The sequence below is a fragment of the Crinia signifera genome, chromosome 3 (genome assembly GCF_055691185.1).
Source record: "Crinia signifera chromosome 3, ASM5569118v1, whole genome shotgun sequence".
Taxonomy (NCBI): domain Eukaryota; kingdom Metazoa; phylum Chordata; class Amphibia; order Anura; family Myobatrachidae; genus Crinia; species Crinia signifera.
The window spans coordinates 229,718,790-229,742,473 of record NC_139219.1 but is presented as its reverse complement, the minus strand read 5'-3'; the positions used below and the strand labels follow the sequence as shown (position 1 = coordinate 229,742,473).

The 23,684-nt window shown below is 42.2% G+C and overlaps 1 protein-coding gene across 2 annotated transcripts in view; it reads right to left on the bottom strand.

Annotated features, from left to right (window-relative positions):
- Positions 1–23,684, bottom strand: part of ATP13A3 (ATPase 13A3) — a 116,185-nt gene that overhangs the window by 44,350 nt on the left and 48,151 nt on the right. For both annotated transcript variants that reach the window (XM_083177571.1, XM_083177572.1), the window contains exons 2-10: positions 20,812–20,908; positions 19,498–19,671; positions 16,329–16,514; positions 12,325–12,395; positions 8,533–8,613; positions 6,617–6,686; positions 5,279–5,413; positions 4,211–4,283; positions 3,564–3,695 (exon numbers count right to left, since the gene is read on the bottom strand). In XM_083177571.1, coding sequence (XP_083033697.1) covers positions 3,564–3,695; positions 4,211–4,283; positions 5,279–5,413; positions 6,617–6,686; positions 8,533–8,613; positions 12,325–12,395; positions 16,329–16,514; positions 19,498–19,671; positions 20,812–20,856 — 967 coding nt within the window. In that variant the 5' untranslated portion in view covers positions 20,857–20,908. The remainder of the gene's footprint in view (positions 1–3,563; positions 3,696–4,210; positions 4,284–5,278; positions 5,414–6,616; positions 6,687–8,532; positions 8,614–12,324; positions 12,396–16,328; positions 16,515–19,497; positions 19,672–20,811; positions 20,909–23,684) is intronic.

The window sequence follows — 23,684 nt, the reverse complement described above, 5'->3', positions numbered from 1 at the left end:
TTCAGCTGAGATTTCTGGTAGTTGAGAATCCAGCCATGGGTCAATAACGTCTGGCAGGTTACCTGAATCGCCTGCGTCAACTGATCCCTGGATTCGGCCTTGATGAGTAAATCGTCCAAATACGGAACGATCTTTACTCCCAGAGAATGAAGCACCTCTACCATCACTGCCATTACCTTGGTAAACAGACGTGGCGCCGATGAAAGGCCAAATGGTAGAGCCCGAAACTGAAAATGGAGATCCCTTATCGCGAAGCGAAGAAACTTCTGATGCGGAACGTAAATGGGAATATGCAAATAAGCATCTTTGACATCCAAAGATGCTAAAAATTCCCCCGGCTCCAGCCCTGCAACCACAGAACGAAGAGACTCCATTTTGAATCTGTGGTACGTGATATATACGTTTAAAGCTTTTAAATTCAATATTGGTCGAACCGAACCGTCCGGTTTCGGAACCAGGAACAGGGGAGAATAAAAGCCCTCTGTGCGTTGTTCGGCAGGAACCGGCATTATAACTCCTGCGGTCAACAGTTTCTGTACTGCTTGAAGAAGCAACTGACGGTTCAACTCCACGTGAGGCAAACCTATTGTAAAAAACTGGTGAGGGGGAGTACCGGAAAACTCCAGTCTGTACCCCTGCGCAATGACGGACAGAACCCACTTGTCCTTGCAAGACCCCTCCCAGGCCTGCCGGAAGTCCAACAGGCGAGCCCCTACTCTGGGATCCCCCAGGTAGGAGGGCCGGGAGTCATGCTGCGGGCTTTTCGGTTTGCTTGACGTCTGCGCGCCGAGCAGCTGGTCCTGAGGCAGTGGTTGCTCCACCAAACCCTCTGCCTCTGCCACGAGAAGCGGTAAAGGATCCTCTGGACTTACCTCTGAACTTAGGTGCCCCCCGAAAGGAGCGAAAGGCCGGCCCTTGATAAGGCTTTTTGGGGGGCGGAGTCGCGGAAGGCAGGAAAGTTGATTTGCCTCCTGTGGCCAGAGAAATCAACTTGTCTAACTCCGGCCCAAACAAGACCTCTCCCGTAAACGGAAGAGCCTCTACCGCCCTTTTAATGTCCGCCTCCGCTTGCCAGGACTTAAGCCACAAAGACCTCCTGGCCGTAATGGACTGAGCCGAGATTCTTGCCACCAGAGCCGCAGAATCCCTTGCAGCCTCTCCAATATACATTGCAGATTCCCGCATCTGTTCTGCTAACTGAATGAACTCCTCAGAAGAACCCTGATCATTCAGACCCTTTGACAGATCCTCCGCCCATTTCTCCATGGCCCTACTGACCCAGGAGATCACGAGAATGGGCCGAAGTGACACACCTGCAGTTGAAAAAATCTGCTTAAGCCCCGCCTCCAGACGCCTATCTGGCGCCTCCTTGAGGGCCACTGCCCCAGGAATGGGAAGTGCCGCTTTTTTGGAAAGCTTTGACACTGACGCGTCTGCCAACGGCGGAGTCTCCCATTTTGCCCTAGCCTGCGGAGCAAATGGGTAAGAGCCCTTAAACCGCCTAGATAACTGAAACTTTTTTTCTGGAGACCTCCAAATATCCAGAAGAGGTTTCTCCAATTCCCCTGAATGAGAGCCTCTATACCCCGGGCCTCTTCCTGAGGAACGTCCTCTACAGGATCAATAGGATCCTCCTGAAACATATCCCCTTCCAAGGGGTCCCCCGGTTCATCCTCTGAAGTATCCCCCTGTAACAATAAAGGAACACCTCTTTTCCTCGGGGGAGGTGGAACACTTGCGGACCCCGAAGGCACCGCAGCTGCTTGGGCCAACGCCTTCACTGATGTAATCAGTTCTCTGGCCCAGGTAGGCTCCGCAGCAGACAAGGAAGCCAATTGCACCTGCAATGACTCCCTGTCCCTGCGAGACGCAGCCATCTCTGATGCCAGAGTGGCTAACACACTGGTAACTCCCTCAGTGTTCAGAATAGGGACCTGACTTTGCCCAGCATCCCCTTTGAAGCAATCCTTACACAAGGATACACCCTTCACATGCTGCGTAAACTGTTGCTCACACTTAGTGCATACAAACAGCTTTGGAGAAGCTTTTGACTGAGACTTGGCTGTCATGCTGCACACACACACACCCCTTACACACACACAGGTGAAAGGAGGTGAAATAAGCCAGACAAAGAGAGCCCCCAACAAGGACCCCACACCAAGAGCAAAAGCACCACACTAATAGGGGGAGAGGAGCGCACCTTCCCCGAATTAGGCCCACCTGATAATCTCTCCAGCGGGGAAGTCTCACAAGAGAAAATCCCCTCCACTCACCAGCGCAGCATTCAATAATATCCAGGCTGAAGAGGGAGAGAAAGCGTCCTGCTGTCCTGTTCCAGTGAACTGTAGAGGCACAGCCAACAAGGGAGCAGCGTGGCAGGCACCGGTCTGGCGCAGAGGACTGCAGCTAGGACGCGACCACTCACTGGTCCGCCCCTTCCTCTCATCAGAGCGCGCGCTGTATACAGCGGCGCTGATTGGCTGTCTGCTCCCTGCTGGACCAGCGAATTAACCCTGGTCCAGCCGTCACCCAGCGCTATGCGCTCGCACGCCCTGCTCTCTCCGGCGGGCGACTAGGTCGCGGCCCCGTAACACAAGCCGCAGGCAGCTGTGGCGGGACCCAGACGCTGATGCGTCTGTGACCGGAGTCAGCCGCGTGCGCCGCAAGCGGTGCCGCTCTGACTCCCCGGAGAGCTGTCCCACGTTGCAGGCAGCCGGCACGCGCTGGCTGTCTGTGTCAAAAAAAGTTCAAAAAACAAGTAAAACAAAAAGGCCCCAAACGGAGCCCTTGCCCAGGGATCCGACTCCTCCGGGCACTAAACTAAGACTGAGGTCTGAGGGGGGAATAGAGGGGGAGGAGCCATACCACAGTTCAAGTTTCTTAAAGTGCCGACTCCTCCGATACACCACTCTATTCCCCAGCGTAGACTTCAGTGTCCCCAAGGATGAAGGAGAAATATTTATTTAGTCACCTATTACCAAACTTCCATTTAAACTCAAGGACGATGTATGCATTAAAAGACATTCATGACCAATTCCCCTTGAACTTGAACTTCCCAAGTGTCCTGAACGAAACATGTGGTGTATACATGCCCAACGATTTGACAAAAGACCTAGTTACAATATATATGTTTAAAAAAAAAAAAAATATATATATATATATATATATCAAAATTTGAGCTGCCTGTAGAGTCAAAGAACAATCTTGATGAATGACCGGCGGGTAAGTGCATCATTGTTCGTAGCATACACACTGAAAGATATTTTGACCAATATTGCTCACTGAGGCCAAAATGAACGATATTGGTGAAAAAAAAAAAAAAAAAAATCACACAATGTGTACGCACCATTAATTATCAACATACATCCAAACTATTTACTTGTCAACACACATACATTTAGTTACCTGTAACCAAAAATCTATTTGCACATCAACTACATGCTATCAGGCTTTTATTTACATGTTAAATACATACCAAAATGCTTTTACACCAGTTACCTGTCAACATGCTTCCAACTACATGTCAGTTACCGGTCAATATGATACCATTTCATGTCAGTTACCTGTCAACATGCTTTCATTTACAATGCAGGTTCCACTAATCAGGACGGCATCACATGGCATAATGGTTCCATTGGGTGGGATTAGCAGAATATCCCCAGGTACAAGGTCTGTAGACAGGATTTCTTCTACCTCTGAATATACAAGATAGGTGATTATTTATTTAAAATTACACACCTGCTCAGGAGACTGTTTACAGTGAGGAAAGGCTATAGTCAAGCCATGAGAGTGTGGGGAGAGTGTACAATAGTGAATAGTATGGGTGGAAGCACGTGGCTTTTCAGAGGGCATTTAAAGATGTCAAAGATAGGTTGAATCTTACTAGATGTGGTAGGGACAAGGATTACATCATTTACAAAGCAGTTTATTAAAATATGTTAAAATGTTATTTAGACTGGTACACAAGGCCCTTTTCTTTTACTCAGGCTTACGTGACTTGGCGATTTCTATTTTTTATATAAGTTTTTAGTGCATAACTTTAAGCAAACTGGTAAATGAGGCCAAATAAATAAATAATAAATCCTTAAATATATAATCATGTAAAATGTACCAATATAAACACAGATTACATACTGGCATGAATGTAATACAGTTTTAGGAATACAAGTTTAGACCATACCCCATGTCATAAAATGAAATAATGATTTACCTTTATTTGCTCGGCACACAGTAACTCTGAGAATACTGTGAGCTGCAACCATGTCGTGAAGCATGATATATTGCTGGGAAAGGAAAGGCAAAGACGTGAATGAGTCAGTGCTAATAATGCATTGGGCAACACAAACACATGGTCATAGGTCACCAACACTAGCTCACAGTACATTACAGTACATAGGCTATGTGATCATGCAACCTGATGGAAGAAATAACATACTTCCTCTATGGTATCCGGATAACTCACAGATAATGTCTACTTGGGTATGGATCATTAGGTCACCAGCATGTTGGTCGGCATGCATGTTGCCCGGGTCATTAGGTCGACATGGGTAAGGTCGACAGTGAAGAAGTCCACGTTTTTCCTTTTTCTCCACCCGAATTTCGACACAGTCAACATAAACACTAAAATGTAGCACCTCTTCCCCTCGCATGGCTTTCTACGCTCGGCACATGATTTATTCTCCTACCGCGCCTTAGTGGATGAAATGATGCCTTAGGGGAAGAAATACCGCCTGTCGGATCGACATGGATCCCGAAATGTACCACCGCGTGCGCTCCCCATGCTTCAGGCACGGTGCCTCACTACGCTTGGCACACTATTTTGTGTGGGTGGTAGGGTATGAAATACCACCTGTCGGCTCAAAAATCAGTAAAAAAAAAAAAAAAAAAATGTCAACTTTTTGACTGTCAACCTTCCACATATTGACCTAATGACCCTGTCGACCTACCTGCATGTCGACCTACTTGGTGGTGACCCAATGTCCATATCCGTCTAGTTAGACTGACAAAAAAGGTTGGCATGCACTGAACTGTCAGTGACAAAAGGTAGATTTGGCAATGGTCGATGTGAGTTTTTCATGATTTCTCACATTTTCCTGGACTTTTTCATGCTTTACCATTCATGTGGAAACTAATTAGGGGTCCACAGGTTGAGGTGCCAACACTGACACACAAAAAAAAACCACACAGAAAAAATCATGTCAAACCTGTCGACCTTTTGCCATAATCAAAGTCGTGCAACTGTTTATAATACACATCCAAACACAGGACAAATCATTACCTTTTTAATGGTGTATAAAGAACTGATAATGGATATCACAGACATTAACACAATGGCTGCTGCATAGTAGTAATATTCATCTGTGCTCCATAAAATAACACTGAATAATTGAAAAATGTAAAAAGGATTCAGAACCTGAAAGCAAATAAATATATATAAATAAATATATATATTAAGAAAACAGAGGAAACAACACAATTTTCTAGGTCATGTACACAACTTTATAAATGGACCAAATTCTTTCCCTTAGTGGTCTGCATGACATTACCATCACTCCTTGGAGCATTTGACTACATTGCTTGTATAAATAAGTACCTTACATAATATCCCCAGGTACAAGGTGATATAATGAATAGAACATTACATTATGACACATTTCATAAGAAATACAGTGTAGAGTTGGTCTCCATATAATTGCTATTACAAGCCACAGACTTTAGCAGTTTTTCTTAAGATATGCATCTGTCGTCCTCTGTAAACCAATACTTTTGTGACAAAAATGCAAATGCCAAATACAAGTACACCAGTAGCAAAGTAAGATGCACAATTCAGGAAGAGATACGAAATCTGGGTAAAAGACGCCATTTTTGAGAGATTACAATTAGTGTTCATTTTAGCACCCGCCATATTTGAAAACCTATGCAGTGTTTTTGTGCTGTTCTAAAATACATATGAAGAAAGAAAGAAAAACTAAAAATGTACACATTAGATCTTGATAACTACTGTAACCAGATATATATGTAACCTCATATATAGCATTGGTGAAAGCAACGGTTTATGAAGATCATGAAAACGTTTTTTCATTGTAGCTACGCTAACTAACCTAGATGACAAAAATGTTACTAAAAAGAAAACGGTCCTGAAAGGCACAATGAAGACATATATGGGCGGATTAAAGGAAAATCTCTGGACCAAATATCAGATATAAATTATGTAGCCCTGAACCAAAAAAGTATAGTAACGGTATTTTTCCAAAAGTGCAGAATTGTGCCAGTTGGCTGTAATGGTGTGTACACACGGTTAATTAGGCTTGCTATTCGATCATATCGCATCTGGATTGAATCGCACGGCAAGCCACCCAACATGAATGCGATTTGGACGCTATAGTGCATATCTGCACCATATAGTTTTTGCAGCCCTGTCTATCTGGGCTTCGATTTGTGCTGCCACGGTAACACGCATTGGGATTGCAAGGTAAAAAAACCTGTGCGATCTGCATGCGATTTTGACTATATAGTCAAAATCTCATGCTGACTGTACCTGTGTGTACACACCATAAGCTTTAAAACATGAATAGCAAGCCTTCCCATGTTATATGGTATTGGTTATTCCACTTACCTCCTTAACCAGAAGCTTAAAAAGAGAAGGCACTTTGACAGCGATTTCATTTATACCATAAAATAATTTTCTAAAGGAGAAAAAGAAATACTTATTAGTGAGCCATTCAAGTTTCTAGCTATGAATTTGGAATCTACTTTAAATTATTAAATAGATGATACCCCTACATTATAATCAACTAAAAATGTCAAATGCACCAAGATTCCAAAAACATACTGTAGTTTGCTCTTTACAAGTGACAAAAGTTGGAGAACAACAAATTTGTCAGAATGTTTTACAGTTTTTTTCTTCCCTTTTCAGAAGATCATTTGTATAAAATATCTTTGGAAGCAATTTATGTAAACTACCACAAAAGAAAACATGCAGTTACTGAAGATTACTTTCAGCTTATACCATTCTTTTAATTATCCTCACCAAGTCCAGTAATATCCCTTATCCACTTAAAATACTGGGGAGGTGGAATAATCTATTGGAATTCCTACGTAGTTGTTGAACTGTCACACCTTTTTGGGAGCCCATTAGCCACGGGAGACATTTCTTCTTGCATGCTCCTGAGGTTGTGAGAGGAAATGTGCAAAAAATCCGTTGGCCGGATACACACAATCCAGGACTTTAGCCATTTTGTGCAGCTAAACCCGATGCTTTTGAGCATGTCAACAGTAATGGGTGCTTGATCTGTAAAACAACTGAATTGTAATGGGTGCCCGATAAAACAATTGAATCACCCCCATTGTCCACATCAGGCGCTGGAGTCTTTATGAGGGAAGAAAGCAAATTACTCCCCAATAGTTCTGTCTTCCTGGAAGAGCTGGAAAGCCAGTGATACCATGATACTCAGGAGTGCATACCTGAGAAACCACACCTCTGACACAGTCATCTGTCAAGGCTCCTATCTACTGTGCTGGGCCAACACCACACCGCTGCTGGTATACAACACTGGTGGCGAATTGCCACAATTCAGAATATTCAGTTGTGGAGTCCCGCGTCTCAAGTCACAGACCAGTCGCCATTGCATCAGTAGCTTGGAGTTGAGCAGTCCATACTGGCATTCTACAAAATGCCTGTACAGACTGTTCAACAAAACAAAAAAAGTAACAATAAAATATATAAAACTAACCACTGAATAGCAGCCCCCCAACAAAATGGTGCTCCTGCTGGAAACCAAACAAACAGACTCACCAATAGCCGAGTATAGTAGGAAAGAATCACTGGAGCCTCAGTCTCCCTTTCTAACTGGAAGGAGGAAAGCTGTCTTGAGGGTGACTTAGCCAAAGATAAGCAATGTCACAAGGCATCAGAAAAAGGATACAGGTAACTGACCAGAATCCATAGGTACCAAAACAGCAGTGCACTCCAGCAAAACAACAAACCGACTCCAACGAAATCCATGCAGCATATAGCACCCGTTTACCACATTGTAACTTAATAGTGGAATTTTACCCGCCTTGACGAATTGATACATTTTCCAACCTTCCGATGTTGTGATAATCCATTCCCTTCACTCGCCTTAACAAATGGAAATTGTATGACTTTCCTACCAAAACGCAGCTAATTACCCGAGTTCAAACCACTACATTTTCTGCAATGTATGTCCTGGGCAGAGAGGAGCTGGGGTTCCTCTCTTGGAGGTATTGCTGATCTCCTATCTGGACAATAGATTGACAGTGTCCAGGTGAACATGCACAAGGCTGACATAAGCAAAGGGTCTACATAGTAATGGTGGACACCATGAGTTTTGGGTAATTTTCTTGGACTTTTTCATCCACATGGACTCTGACAGGGAACGGTTAAGTGTGCCAAACACATATCACCAGACACTACTTGGAATGTACTACAACTGCAGTGGGCTAATTTTACAAAGGAGATATATGTACAGAAGGGATTTGTAGAGCGATAAACATGTGTATGTAACAAACCTGTAATCATGTATTTCTTTATTTAATCCTTTGTTGTGTTCACTGTGCATGGTAGCACAAGAAACTCCATCATCCAGGCCCCTAAAGAGAGAGTGTGTAGATTAAGGTTGGAATGATGTTTGATAAAATAAAACATATTTTAATATGATAAAACATATTTCCATGCAGAACCTTATTGTTAAGTGTCTGAAAATCGACTATTCAGTTCTAAATAAAAACAACCTAATAGTCAACATAGATCAACCTTCCATAATTGTAGAAGCACTTATGCAATCCATTGGGGATGACAACTGGTTACAGGTCAATCCAATGCCATTTTGTGTCAATTTAGAGCATAGGGGAGGATTACAAAGAAAAGCTGCCTAAAGCCAGGCATGTCCAAACTTTGGCCCTCCAGCTGTTGTGAAACTACACATCCCAGCATGCCTTGCCATAGTTTAGCATTCCCTAATAACAAAACTGTGGCAAGACATGATGGGTCTTGTAGTTTCACAACAGCTGGAGGCCCATAGCTTGGACATGCCTGGTCTAAGCAGTCAGTGCCAGTGTTAGGAGTTCCAGTCAATGGATAGACTATGATCTCATATGGTGGTCTTGGTCAAAGGGTCAACATACGCTTTTTCTCCAACTTGTGCTGGATGACTATTGGTAATAGTTTCCTTGCCCCAAGCATGGCGAGCAAAGGGATCCCATGAAGGTACACATTTACACTAATTACGGTCACAGGTAATGAAACCTAAAACAACATCACCCTTAAAAAAAAACCTGTGTAGACCTTATTTGCATTGACTATTTTCATGTCAATCTTTTGACCCTGCTGACCATGTGAGATCGACCTATTGACTGTCTATTTAAACATGAATATCTATTTTGCCTCACCCAAAGCAAGAAAAGCCATTATTTGAACCTTCCCTTATTCTGATTTTTGATTTGGCAACCAAACCGTTGTGGTCCTGGAAAGATTGAGCTGTCCAGAAATGGAGAGGGCCCCTGACATAAAAGACTTCTGAATCTGTTCACTGGGATCACAGATTATCTAGATTCAATTTTTTGATGTAGCTACCTTTAAGACTCTACTAATGTAAATTATCATTACATTTTATTTATAAGCCTCTGCTTGGTTCAGCTCCATGCATACAGCACACATTAGAACAAAAACAATATGTAAACGGGCTGACCACATATTGTTTTTGCATTCTATTTTGAAAGTGTATTGGGATTGAGCCTTTCCAATTTGGGTTAAACAGCAGCAAGGAGGGAAGCGCTTGAGACTGTTTGGATTACCTTTTTCCTTAAAGACACATTAGAACAATGCAGGGTACAAGGAAACATTGCAAAACTAAAACACAAGCTCAGGCAATGATTAATTCTCATTACAAAATACAGCTAAGATGTATGGAACCAAAAGTAGTAGTTGGCATACTAAAGGGGTGGGTAGCCATTGCAAGAGATGAACTGTTAGTAGCATGCAGAGATGCAGGTATGGACTGTCGCTGAGCAGTAGAGAGAACTGTAATGGAAGTGCAAGAGAAAAGACAGCTTGCAATCTAAGTGGGGGGGGGGGGGGGTGTAACATGAGGCCGCAACAAGCGGAAGCTGGACTAATGGCAAGAAGTAAACAATGCAGAGATGGCCAACCCTTAGCCACTAGCTAAGGGTATGAGTTGATGGACAGGTGAGTTTCAGTGCCCGTTTCAGCTTTGCTAGGTCAAGAAGAGTCTAATGGAGCAAAATTCAGTGAAGGGGCAGCAGAATTAAAATGTTATGTAAGGGAGAGGCAACGGCCATTAGTCAACTGGAAAGGGTAATGAGGTTGGAGAAGTAGGGAGAGGTGAAGTTAGAGAAGGCTTTCAATGTGAGGGTGAACAGTTTGAAGAGGATTCTGTATGGGAATGGGAGCTAGTGTAGATTTTGCCACAGGTGACTGGCAGATCTGGAGTGGAGGGAGGTAAGAAATGTCTACCTGTGGAGTTGAGAACAGATCAGAGGGGGAGCAAGATGGGGAAGGGGGAATGCTATAGTAGTCGAGCTGAGATGGCCAGTGAGTGCATGAGAAGTTTAGTCACACACAGAGAGAAAACGCCTCACCCAAGCGATGTTGTGTAGCCGGAACTAACAGGAATGTGCCGGAAATTAGAAGTGGGGAGCAAAGGAGGAGGTGGAGTCAATAATGACACCTAAGCAGCGGAATTGGCAAATGAGGGAGATGAAGGGTTTTCAAAAGTAAAAGATAAATTGGGGAGGGGAGACTCGCTGGACGGAGGAAAGATGATGAGTTCAGATTTGTACCGTATTAAATTCAAGGAGCGCTTAGACATCCAGAAGGTGGTGGCAGAGATGTATCTGGATAACTAAGCAAGGACAGAGGGGTAGCGGTCAGGAGAGGAGAGATATTATTAGTTACCTATCATCAACATAGAAGTGGTGTTGAAGGCTCTAAAAAGAAACCCACAGGAAGAATAGAAGGAGATGAGGTGGAGCTGAGAGAGATGGGGCACTAGAGCTAGAAGGTGAGGAAGGGTCTAGGTTGGGTTCTTTAAGAATAGGTGAGATGATCATGTTTGAATTGCAAGGGGTAATAGAGGCTGAGGAAGGTGAGACTGTGGAGGAGAAAGAGTAGAGAAGATGGGAGGGTCTCCAGGGGGCAGGTGGCGAGAGAATAAGCTGAGGAAGTAGAAAGCCATGTCTGTAGTGGGGTGCTAGGAGCATACGGTGGTATGGCTGAAGGGAGAGGATGGTGGGGACAATGGAGCTGCCGATGGGAGACGGGAGGAAATCCCCCAGAGAGCGAGGTTTCCTCAAAAGGCACTCAGCGGAGCATGAGTATTTTTGCAGGAACCATGTCAGTTTGGAGTGCAAGAGTTGTGGTTTACAACGGCAGAGAGGGACAGAGCAAATGGGAGAAACAGAATCGAATACAGAGGCAAGTGGGGAAATATGGTTGGGGCAGGCCATGGTGGATAGAGGAGAAAGGAGAGGGAGGATAGGATTGCGTGGTTGAGAGACTAGAGATTGCATCTGGTTATGTATTTGTGGTGGTCAGAGAGAAAGGGAAAGGAAAGTTTGAGAAGTCCGATGGATCACACCTGTGGGTGAAGACAGGTCAAGGGAGTGGACGAGGGGCTGAGTGGGGGTGGATGTCAATTGAGAAAGGCCAAAGCAGGTGGAGAGGGCAAGAATATTTGTGGATGCCGGATTCATAATGTAAATATGGATTTTTAAGTCCTTGAGCATGACAGAGGTGAGTTCAGAGAAAAAGAAAGTGTGTAAGACAGGCAATGAAGTAGTCAAAGAATGGGGAGGTACTGCCAAGGGGCAGTGTATGACTGCCACGCTGTGGTGGATGGGGTAGACAAAATTGTGAGGGAGGGTTCAGGTGGGATAATGCACACAGTGCAGTTCTGGGAGAGGAGCATGCCTACCCTATGGCAGTCACCAGGGCTTGAAGAGTGAGTGAAGGAGCCCCCATAGGAGAGGGCAGCAGAGGAGATGGAGGAGAGCCAGCTTTCGATGATGACAAGAAAATTAGGCAAGTGGGAGAAGCAGAGGTTGTGGATAACAGGCAGCTTGTTTCCAATTGATCTGGCATTCCGAGTGCACAGGAGAAAGGGAGGGAATGGACAGGACATGTAGATCAGTTTGGCTGGGTTGTGGGGCTGTAATGTAGAAATGTGTATATAACCTGTTGGAACTACATGTGTAACAGAGATAGATACACCATTTTAAATGTGCTTTTATCAATAACCAATAATCCATTTATACTTAATTCATCAGCAATGAGCGGACACTTACGTTAAGAAGTTGAATGATTGGTGCAAATCGTTCCAGTAGTAGGTCACACTGTGATGTACAAAATAATGAACCTAGCGAGAAGACAAGTTCAGTTATATAAAACACACCACTTGCAAAACACAAGAAATTCAAGGAGAAGCATATTTATCTTTTAAGTGACTTGTAGAAGCAGATTCCATTATCATTTAAACCTCTTCATGAAAGGACGCAATATAAAAAAACACTTGTTTTATGTGGGTTTTTTTAACACCAGGCATTTTTCCAATAATGGCACTTCAGTTCTACTTCATACTACTCATTAAAGGGTTTCCCTGAGAATAATCCCCATCACAGAGATGAGTACGTGCCAAAGACAATCGTAAACCATAAACTTATGGTTGTGTTGTCTGTAGGCGGTCAGCCTTCAGTACAAAGAGCATATTATAAATTATCTTCTGTGGCTGCATAGGACAAAGCTTAGCGATGCTGGGCAACTCTTAGTGGCATATTTAATTATTTGTTAGGGTCACTTGCATACTCCATAAAATGTTAGTTGCATATGCAAAAAAAGCGTGGTTTTACATATTGTAATATGTTGAAATGAGTGTGGCCGCACACCCTGAATTGATCGGGAAAAATCTATGTTCACTTATTCCTGGTAAATTTATCCCCAACTGTCGGAGTAGTAACAAATGGAGAGACTTATGTTTTTAAATATAATGCTTCAAAATACTTTTTTTGTTTATTGTCTTTCCCACATAATGGGGCAGATGTATTAAGCCTTAACAAGAGATAAATGCAAGGGTGATGAAGAGAGATAATCGTCCAGCCAATCACCTGCTAACTGCCATGTTACAGGCTGTGTTTGAAAAAAGTCAGTAAGGAGCTGATTGGCTGGACATTTATCTCTCTTTATCACCCTTGCATTTATCTCTTGTTAAGGCTTAATACATCTGCCCCAATATCCCCTATAACTAGAAAGATTACATCCTCTATATCAGCGGTTTTTAAACTGTGGGTCCTGACCCCAAAGTGGGTTGCTACTTTATATTGCTGTATTCTCTAATGTAGTCAGTGATCCAATGTAACATTCTGGCTAAGCATGCAAACTGTAACATATAGTTTCTTGTGTCCTCAGTTTAATAGTTCTTTAAGGGACCTCACTACATAGAATGAATGTCACCTTAAAGGCCCATATACAATGGGGATACGGTCGGTTGGTCGACCTAAAGATGGTCGACAGTCATTAGGTCGACACCACTAGGTCAACATACTGCAATGTCCACAGGGGTCTATGACAACAGGTTATTAGGTCGACAAGCATTAGGTCGAAATGGTCTAGTTCGACATTCAAAAGTTCGACATGAGGTTTTCACAGTTTTTTGACCCGAGATGTGCCGAGAGGTGGTATTTCATGACCTACCATCCACAAGGGCATGGTGAGAGAATAAAATAGTGTCAATCACAGCGAGCCATGCGAGGGGACGCGGTGCACTTAATCCTGTGTCCATGTTGACTTTCGGTTGGAAAAAAAAAACGGAAAAAATGTGTGTCGACCTAGACCGTGTCGACCTTATGCTGCTTTCAGCTCAAAAGTCACCCAGTGTGTACAGCCCGGCGATTAGCATAAATTATGCATAATTATTTCAATATTTGGGCAATACAGTTATGTTAATTGAGGACATTAATTATACAAGTATGCCGCCACTACTAGTGCCACAAGTTTGTAATAGCATTAGTGCCTTTATCAGTAATAAATAAGGCCCCAGATAACACAATAATATTTTCTGCTTAGATTCATTCATCTGCGGTGGTGGGGGGCTTGATTATTAATTAGTGGCAAAGTAAACATAATATTTAATGTGGCGCTATCATTTTTTTGATAGTCCAAAATGAATGTAGTTTGAGCACCTCTCTTAGCAGAGACATTTCTGTCAAGTTTGTCAGTTTAAACCCGCAATAAATCACTGGAAAAGGCTGTCCAGTTTGTCAGATAGTCTCTAATGCTGTGTACACACTTGTACAATCTGCATGAGATCCAGATGCGATTTTGACTATGTATACAATTTAGACTATCTGCATACATATAGTGCAGATCTGCACTATATAGTCTATGCAGCCAAGACTTTATGCATGAGATCCAAAATCTCATCTGGATCTCATGCAGATTGTACAAGTGTGTACACACCATAACTCTTACCACTAAATCTGATGACTTTCATCCCTAACTCGATGGCAAGTTCAAAGTGCAACCTATAATACCCATCCTTTATCTTAATATTAAAGAGGCATTAGTGCATTTAACCAAATTACTGAAATTCCATTCTGCTTTGAGTTATATTTTTACATATAATAAAGACCCACTTTCAAAGGTTTTTTTTCTTTTTACATGAACAGGTGGTATCAGGTGTCATAGGTGTATAGGTGTCATTATTTCAGGTGACTTAAAGGCAGGTAGGCAATGTAACAAAGCAATAAAGAAGGCAAGTCAGATGCTTGGTTGCATAGGGAGAGGAATAGGCAGTAGAAAGAAAGTAGTAATTGGTCCGACCTCATCTAGTGTTCAGTTCTGGAGGCCATATCTCCAGGATATAAATGCATTAGCGACTGTACAAAAAAGGGCAACTAAAATGGCGCATGGCCTACATCACAAAACGTACCCGGAAAGACTAAAACATCTGATTATGTATCCTTTAGAGCAGAGAAGGGAAAGGGGGGACATGTTAAAACCCTTGATATATTTGAAAGTTTCTATCAAGGTACAGGTGGGAGACATTCTTCACAGGAAGAGGAGCAACAGAACACGAGGACATGCACTGAAACTAGAGGGAGGGGGGATTCAAGGGAAATTTGAGAAATATTTTCACAGAAAGGGTAGTGGATCAGTGGAATAGCCTCTTATCAGAGGTGGTAGAGGCAAATACAGTAGAGCAATTTAAATATGCTTGGGATAGGCATATTGATATCCTTACAAAGAAATAAGGATCAAATATGGTTTGAGGTACAGTAACATGTTTAAAAAGGGGGCAGACTAGATGGGCCAAGTGGTTCTTATCTGCCGTCAAAATGTTTCTATCACTGGTTCATGGTTTTATGTTATAATGGATATAATAATGACTGTAGTCTTACAGGTTGACTATCCCATATCTGAAAAATAAAAAAAAACGAAATCCAAAACAGATGGGGCAGGTCCCATCTTGGCAGGGGATGGCGATGGCGACGACAGCCGCCATCCCCCGCCAGCGCCATCTGCATAGCGAGAAGGGGACGTGTGCGCACGAGAGGCGCGCGCGTCCCCTACTGACGACGCTTCCAGCCGCTCCCCCGGGTCACCGCCGCCTGCCCGCACCCCCTCTAACCATGTCCGTCTCCCTGAGGCGGAGACGGACAGGGTTCCCGTCGCCCCACCAATGGAGATTGAGACGCGCGTGCGCGTGAGATGCACGCGCGTCTCAGTCAGATGGTGAGGCAGGCCGCTGGCGTATCGCCAGCGCTGACGTTCTGGCGATTCACCAGCAAGGAAGAGGCCTGCCCCATCTGTATGTGCCTGAGACCATATTGAGTCCTCACTACTTATATTTAACTTATATTTAAGCTGTAATGTGTATTGAACTGTGGCGCTCTTTATTTGTACTCTATTTTTGTTATTTATTCTATGTTATGCCAAGTTTTATCTCTCTGTACTGTTCCTTTGTACAGCGCTGCGAAACACTTGTGGCGCCTTATAAATAAAATTATAATAATAATGATGATTCAATGTAAACAAATTTAGCATAAAATTACCTTCAGGCCAAATGTATATGAAACAAATGCATTTCATGTTTAGACTTGGGTCCCATCCCCAAGATATCTTATTATGGTACGCAAATATTCCAAACTAAGGGGAAAAATCCCAAAATACTTTTTGTCTCAAGAATTTAGGGTATGGGAGACAACCTGTATATAAAATTACATTACTTTGCCTTTAAGCAACTTTCTGTACGTGAAAAATTGCTTCAAATAGAATTCTGGAACCTATTCTGTACCTCGTGTTGCGGGACCAGTGCATCGTTCATTGGATGATCTTCATTGTGCTCGGTGGGACTCTCTGGAAGATGGCTTGTGTGACCATTAATCATTTTGCTTGCCATAGATTCAGGGTTCTGGAAGGGGTCTGTTCCTGGACACAAACGTATGCGGACTTTTGCACAAAACCACTGTCTGAATTCATCCTGGTAAATAGAAAATAAAGAAAAAACTGGTAACAATACAACTCCAAAAATTGATAATAGAAATATTTTCAGTGTACTCTAAATAATAATTCTAAAATGGTTTAATGCTTTGCAAATTACATTATTTTGAATACGACAATCACTTTTCACCCATAGAGGGCAGCACACCACCAACATATTAGAAGCTGTGAACTTCTAACTAGGACAACATTGTAAATCAGATAGACAGGCTAACAAATTCAATTAGAGAACTTCAGGGGATCTTTTTACAAAGCCTTGGAGAGTGATAAAGTGAATGGAGATAAAGTACCAAACCAGCCAGCTCGTAACTGTCATTTTTCAAAAAACAAACACACCCTGTAACATGGCAATTAAGAGATGACTGGGTGGTTATTTGTCTCTCTCGAAGACTAAATGCCCCCATACACAATGCTACTTCTCCCCTCATATAAGTCGCATCCAATCCCCCTTGAGCCACCCAAGACCTTCCCGGGGGGCAAGATTGCATGCGATACATCACATGCGATCCCCGTTCACTGCTGCTGAGAGGGGGTCCAACCTGGAGATCTTGTGTGAAGCACATGTGCCATCTGGTTCCGATCCGATGCGCTCGGGAGGGCGCATCGGATCAGATGTCACACACATGCTATTTGAGCTGATTTGACCTGATTTTTGGAACAATCTGCCAGAATCAGGTGAAATCGGGCCCAAATCGCATAGTGTATGGGGGCCTTATCTGCATATACCTCAATTCTACTGCATCAATACTCGGACAACAGGCTATTTAACAAGTTATAGGTCAGAAGTAATTAGCGTTGTATTTAGAAGAACCATATTCACTAAACCACTGTGGCCTTAACATTTTCATGGAATACTGATTAGCAGATGCAGGACTATACACCATTAATGATAAAGTAACCTCTTAGTAATCATCTTATTATAGCTAAATAAATTCCTTCATACTCTAACTGCACACCATTATCAATGCAATTCTATTGCTTCTAATTTGAAATGTACAGTGGATCAGTTATACATTTGAGCGTTTATTTGTTTTCTGAGTTCTTCATATTACAAGTAATAATGGTACTTATGTAATATCTGGGCTCCCGTTTTTCTTATGAGACCGCATCCGCTCGCCACACTATATAAAATAAACTCCATGTGTAGTTGGATAGTAGGGGTATGAAAAAATGGGGTGCATTTAACATGGGAGCCCAGATAATACATAAGTACCGTAATAATTGTATCCAATTGTTACTAAAGACAATTTTCTATGTTTACATTAATAAACCCTACCATTACACACTCCAGTTAATGTGAATATTCCCTCGGAATTGGGGCAAAATTTTCTTAGCAGTGTGTTTTCAAAGGCAGAGCGGTCTTTACTTGGCAACAATATTAAATGCAATGGTATAAAGCAGCGTACGTTTTGAACTAGATACGATGCAGTCTAGTTCACAAAGTACGGACAGCACATAGTTTATGTGCTGTGCGATGGGATGTGTGCGGAAGCGCGCATCTCAGCACACACACACAAGGTCGCTCCGAGTATGGCCACCTTTAAGCATATTTTGGATATGTTTGTGTATGTGATTAATTGGTAAGGAAAACAACATGGAGGACATGTATCATTCAGATGAGAGACTCATTTTCCTCCCCAGATGTTCATCGTCTACAAAACTGCTCTGTCAGTGCCTCTATTGGTTACCATTATTCTACCATATTCAACATAATGTGCGCTTCTACTTACACACAAGGCCATAAACCAAAATACTCCAACATACACCTCGTCGCTTATCTCAAAATATCTCCCAACTTCGGTTTCCACACTTTCCTACATGCATTATTTACTATTATTAACAATTGCAATACATTCTTCAGGCTGCACCCACTCTGTGGCATGCCTAACCATGCACAAGAAGAGACTCTCCTCCAGTCTCCAAACATTCAAGTATTCCCTGAAAACTCACCTCTTCAGGCAAGCTTATCAAAATCCAGAATCACTTACATAACCTTCAAAAGCTTTCCTATCCATTCACATTCCTATTGCAAAGCCCAAACATATCTCACTTATTTTCTCTTCCACATTTTTCATCTTCCTGTCCCCTGGTCAACATTCTGGGTCACCAGATCATACAGCCCACCAAGAACCTTTGCAATCTGGTGGACTTTATGCAAAAGAGAACACCTATCTGTGTTTATTAGTACCTACAGCATTTCCTTATAGATTGCAAGCTTGCATGCAGGGCCCTCCTACCTTTTTGACTGTCTGTAACTACCCAGTTTTTTTTAACTGTTTCCAATTGCAAAGCACAGCATAATTATGAAATAAACTGTTCATAAATAATAAAAGAAATATATCTGTACACACACACACAGAGTAGAGGAGGGAGAGGATAGACAGAGAAGAAAACCACTGCCTAAACCAATACCAGATGCAAAGTGTAAAGAAAAGTGGACAGAAACTGCTACAACCCGGCCCTGGAGAGGCAGAAACATAGAATTTGACAGCAGATAAGAACCATATGGTTCATTTAGACTGCCCCTTTATAAGGTGTAGTAGAGGGTGTTTGTGTGGGAGCAGCGGCCATGGCTCATTAATTATGTCCTCCTTCAGTCATACATGCAGGGCCGATGGAGGACGCTGCTGCCAACATGCGAGCAACATCAGAGGCACAGTGCTTATGCACCGGACAATATGCACGACAATGTTGTTATGAATGGTCGTTATTGTGCATATCATTAACAATATTGTTTATTGTGTGCGCACCCTTAAAGAGAAAAAAGAAAAAAAAGTGAACGCTTCTTGCAGAGAACGTGACAATAGGCAACCTTTTTCTTGCAAAAAATATTAACGAAAATACTGCTGTAAATTACCATTATTGTAAATAGATCAGGAATGTTCATAAAACAAGATCATTTTTGTTTTGTTCATTTTAGCTAAATACAGCCAGGACAAACTACACTGACAACTCAGACTTACAGTTGTTCTCAGCAGCACAACGTCACAGTCTTTCAATGTTGTTTGAGTGCACGTTGCCTTCACACGCCACTTAGGCATCCAATAGAGAAGCAGCAGGAGAAAGCCGCCGGTACACAGCACTCCTACAGCTACTAGAGCCAACTTCCACCGACAAAGATTGTAACCAGAAATTTCCTAGATGGTGAAATAAAGAAACTATTAGTTCTGAGATCTAGCTGGATAATGAAAAATTCACAGCTAGAAAGGCAGATGGATGATTCATTTGGTTTCCTTTGAATACAAAAAATAAGAAAAAGAAAAAAGAATAATAACATTGAAAAAGCATTAACTAATACAGTTTCAGGTAATCGGTTTATCCTATAATGCTGTGATTTACAATGTTTATACCAAACTGTGATCAGGACAGATTAAAAACTTTATTTTTATGTAATTATGTGACAAGTTTAAACACAACACCACCACATTGACAATCTTTGCATTCAAAGGAATTTGTGTATTTGTAAGTGGGTGTGAGGCATAATCCATTTAAATGAAAGTAGTGTGTGAGATATAAATGTATAAGAAAAACTGTCTCAAACAGACTACTGGAACGCAACAATCCCCATTTGTGTGCATCAATATTTCACAGCTTAGTCTTAATTAGTTCTTGGCAAGAGCCCATTATTTGATTACAATCAATATACTGTATGCAGACACTCCCACACTAGTGTGTGTACTACTACTATCACTGCAGCCTAAGGGTAGTAAAATTAGAGAAGAGTAGGAGGATGCGTTTCATAGTTCAGTGATACTATTTTGGGCATCTGTAGGCATTAGTGTTGATAAAGCTTTTAAAGTTTTTTTAGTTTTTTTGGAGCGCTATTTAAGCCACTAACTGCCAAGCCAAATCATGCCGAGACACAACAAACTGAATGACTGGGATAAGACAGGAAGAGGTAGAAGGAAATAAAAGCTGGAGAGACATCAGCTGAAAATAAGGAATCGCATAAACACAATATTTTTTTAAAGGTATGGTATAAAATTCTGACGGTCGTTTCCCCGACATCGGAATGCCCACTGTCAAGAGCCCAACAGGTGAGTGAGCAAATTCAAGCCCTTAGAGGGCTTGGTGGCGAGCGTCTACGGGAGATGTGGATCCCCACAAGGGAAAATAGCCCGTATAAGTCGATATTCTGACTGTCAGAGAAACGATCGTCGGAATCCCGACTGTCTGAGTCATCCGGCTCACGTTTTTTGTACTCTTGCTAAATTAGCGATTAGGTCTTTTAGGTGATATGCAGCACTGGGAGATATAAGTATAGACAATGTGCTCACCATCTCATCTTCCTGCCCCTTGTTGATCTTCTCCCCATTCTCCATGTTCACCGACCTCTGCAAGTGATCAACCAAAGTTCAAGGTACCGGTCTTTTGCTAAAGGAAAGGAAAGAGAACAATTACCAAGATGAGACATGGCATAAGCAGAAATAAATGTGAAATCCAATGATCCAGATTCTTTGTTCTATAGAAAATAAGGAGGACATTCCCTGGGCAATACTGATTTACACAACGCTCTATTCTACTGAGTAATTCCAAAAACTGTAAGTGATAATTAAAGTTAAACCATCATGTACCACCGACAGAAACAATTTCTGTGAATCTTTAATCTTTAAGGAAAAAGCAAAGGTCTCTTTTCCTACATGAATGACATACTAAAATGCATCATGTGATCAGACTCATTTGCACTCCACTCAGAGAGGAGTAATTAGATGAGATATCACGCCAGATCTCACGTCTAAAGCATTTTTTTTTGCACTGTGTAGGCTCATTACGGTCAGGTTTAGACTTGCAGCGAAAAGTTCCATTTGCGCACTCAAAAAGGTGACTATGCATTTCCGCTCGCCACTTGCGGGGAGGAGCTGCTGTGAGCTGATAAGACTACGCCAACAGGCGCACAAGCGACTAAATCATTTGAATACCCCCATAAATTGAAATACACTAGTGCTTTCAGGGTATGTAGAAATATACAAGCACAATTTACTTAGGCAGAGGTTCTCAAACATGGTCCTCAAGGCACCCCAACTGTCCCAAGTTTAAAGTATAAAATACTTTCTAACATAACACATGGTAGAGTGAATATTTCTGCTACAGGTCGAGTATCCCGTATCCGAATATCCGTTATCCGAATTATTCCGAAATACGGACATTCCAGAAAGTGAAAAAAAAAATTTTTTTTGCTAAAAACTCACTGGGGACATTTGTAACAGCACTACTGAGGACATGATATGTAACTGGCACTATATATGTGCAAGACAATGATTGCTTGGCATTCAAATTCAGTGCTGAGATAGTACACACATTTTGTTTCACGTTTTGAAACCTTGTTTTTTGAACAATTAAAATATGTTTGTGTGTATTTTATGTGGTAATAAAATATATTTGTGTGTATATTATGTGTTTATACAGCATAAATGCAAGATACTTCAAAATACATCATTGAAATATTAAAATATTCCGAAATACGGAATAATCCGTTATCCAAAATTCTCCTGGTCCCGAGCATTTTGGATACGGGATACTCAACCTGTATAAGGCTCACTTTTTGGCTAAAGCAGTGGTTCTCAAACTCGGTCTTCAGGTCACCCAGCAGGTGCACTCATTACTCAGTGACACATTTTAAAAGATCCACAGGTGTAACTAATTATGTAACTTGATTCTGTGAGGACACCTGCAAAACATGCGCTGTGTGGTCCTGAGGACCGACTTTGAGAACCTGTGGGCTAAAGGAATAGCTGCAGGGGATCAAGTAGCTTGCAGTAATTATCACGGTACAGTATATTACCCCCTTAAAAACATGGACAGAAAAAGCTACTTCTAATTTGTTGTGTAAGAGCCAGTCTGGGTGAGTGTTGCTGAAGAACTAAATACACAAAGGTCCAAATTTAAGGCTCCATTTTCACTTTGTACAGTCAGATAGATGTATGCATTACTTAACCCACTAGGAAGCCCACCATAATACCAGAGACAGATTTAAGATTCATGAAACAGAAAGACACAGTGATAACTGATTACAGTTACAAATACAGTACAGCTCTAAGCTAGACATTGGCAGGTCAGAGACACAGGAGCTGATGCTGAATCAGATGGATCTCTGTTCACTGATGCAAACAGTGAAAATATCGGGGGGGGGGGGGGCAACAATGTAAATCTGAGTTATGCGTATGGGGAATCCTATCTCTAGTACCTAGCATGAAGCTTGTCCAAGTACTTTCTATGCGCATGTTTATGACAGAAGTATTCTGAAAGTAAAAAAAAAGCACAAACTGTCCAGAGAGTCAGCCTTCCTATAAAAAGGATCTGAGAGGAACAGAAAGACTTCATTTGTGGTTATTAACAACAGATAAGTGACGGGGAAGAAGGTTTTCAATAGCATCACTCAGAAGGGCAAAAAATGTGTTTGCACCTAGCAATTTTCAGCCCAGCAATTTTCCCCATCATCGCTGTTCATGCACGATGGGCAAAATCACCCAGTGTGTATGGACCTCTATTGGCTGAATGTCTGGTTCTAAAAAAAAGTATCTTTTAGTCATAGCAACAATGTTTTTTTCACGTCTTCATGCTGTAGTTAATTATACACTCTGAAAGAAACAAGCAAAGGAAGTGGGACTTGCTCCATGCAGAGACACATTAGGCAAGTGCAATACATAACTACAGTAACTAGACTTCTTTATAATCCCAATTACAGGTTTGTAATTTAGACAGAGCTCTGGAGTTAGCTCATGTTGGCAGTAATCGGGTTAAGTGACTGATGATTCAATGGAAGAAGTTGTGGTGTAGGAGTCATTCACAAAGAATGCAAGACAATATTACTGTTAAAAATAACACAACTCATCATGCTGATCCTGCCCAAACTTGGAGAGCTCAAGCTTTTGGTTGGGGAGCACAATGAAACACATCATGCCCTGAACCACAAGTGAATGCTGCATGAACCATGCAGTGTCCAAGCTGCATAAAGCCATACAGGAGGTGACTCACTGCCTATGTAAAACAGTGAAGTTTACAGCAACGGCACAGTCCAAGCACTAAAGTCCAGCATTCATGTAACAAATGCTGCTAGGAGAGCCCTACCCAAGACACACTTACTGCAAATTCACCACTTCCCCAAACAGCAGGGAAATCCACGCTGACACAGCAAATCAACGCCTCTCTA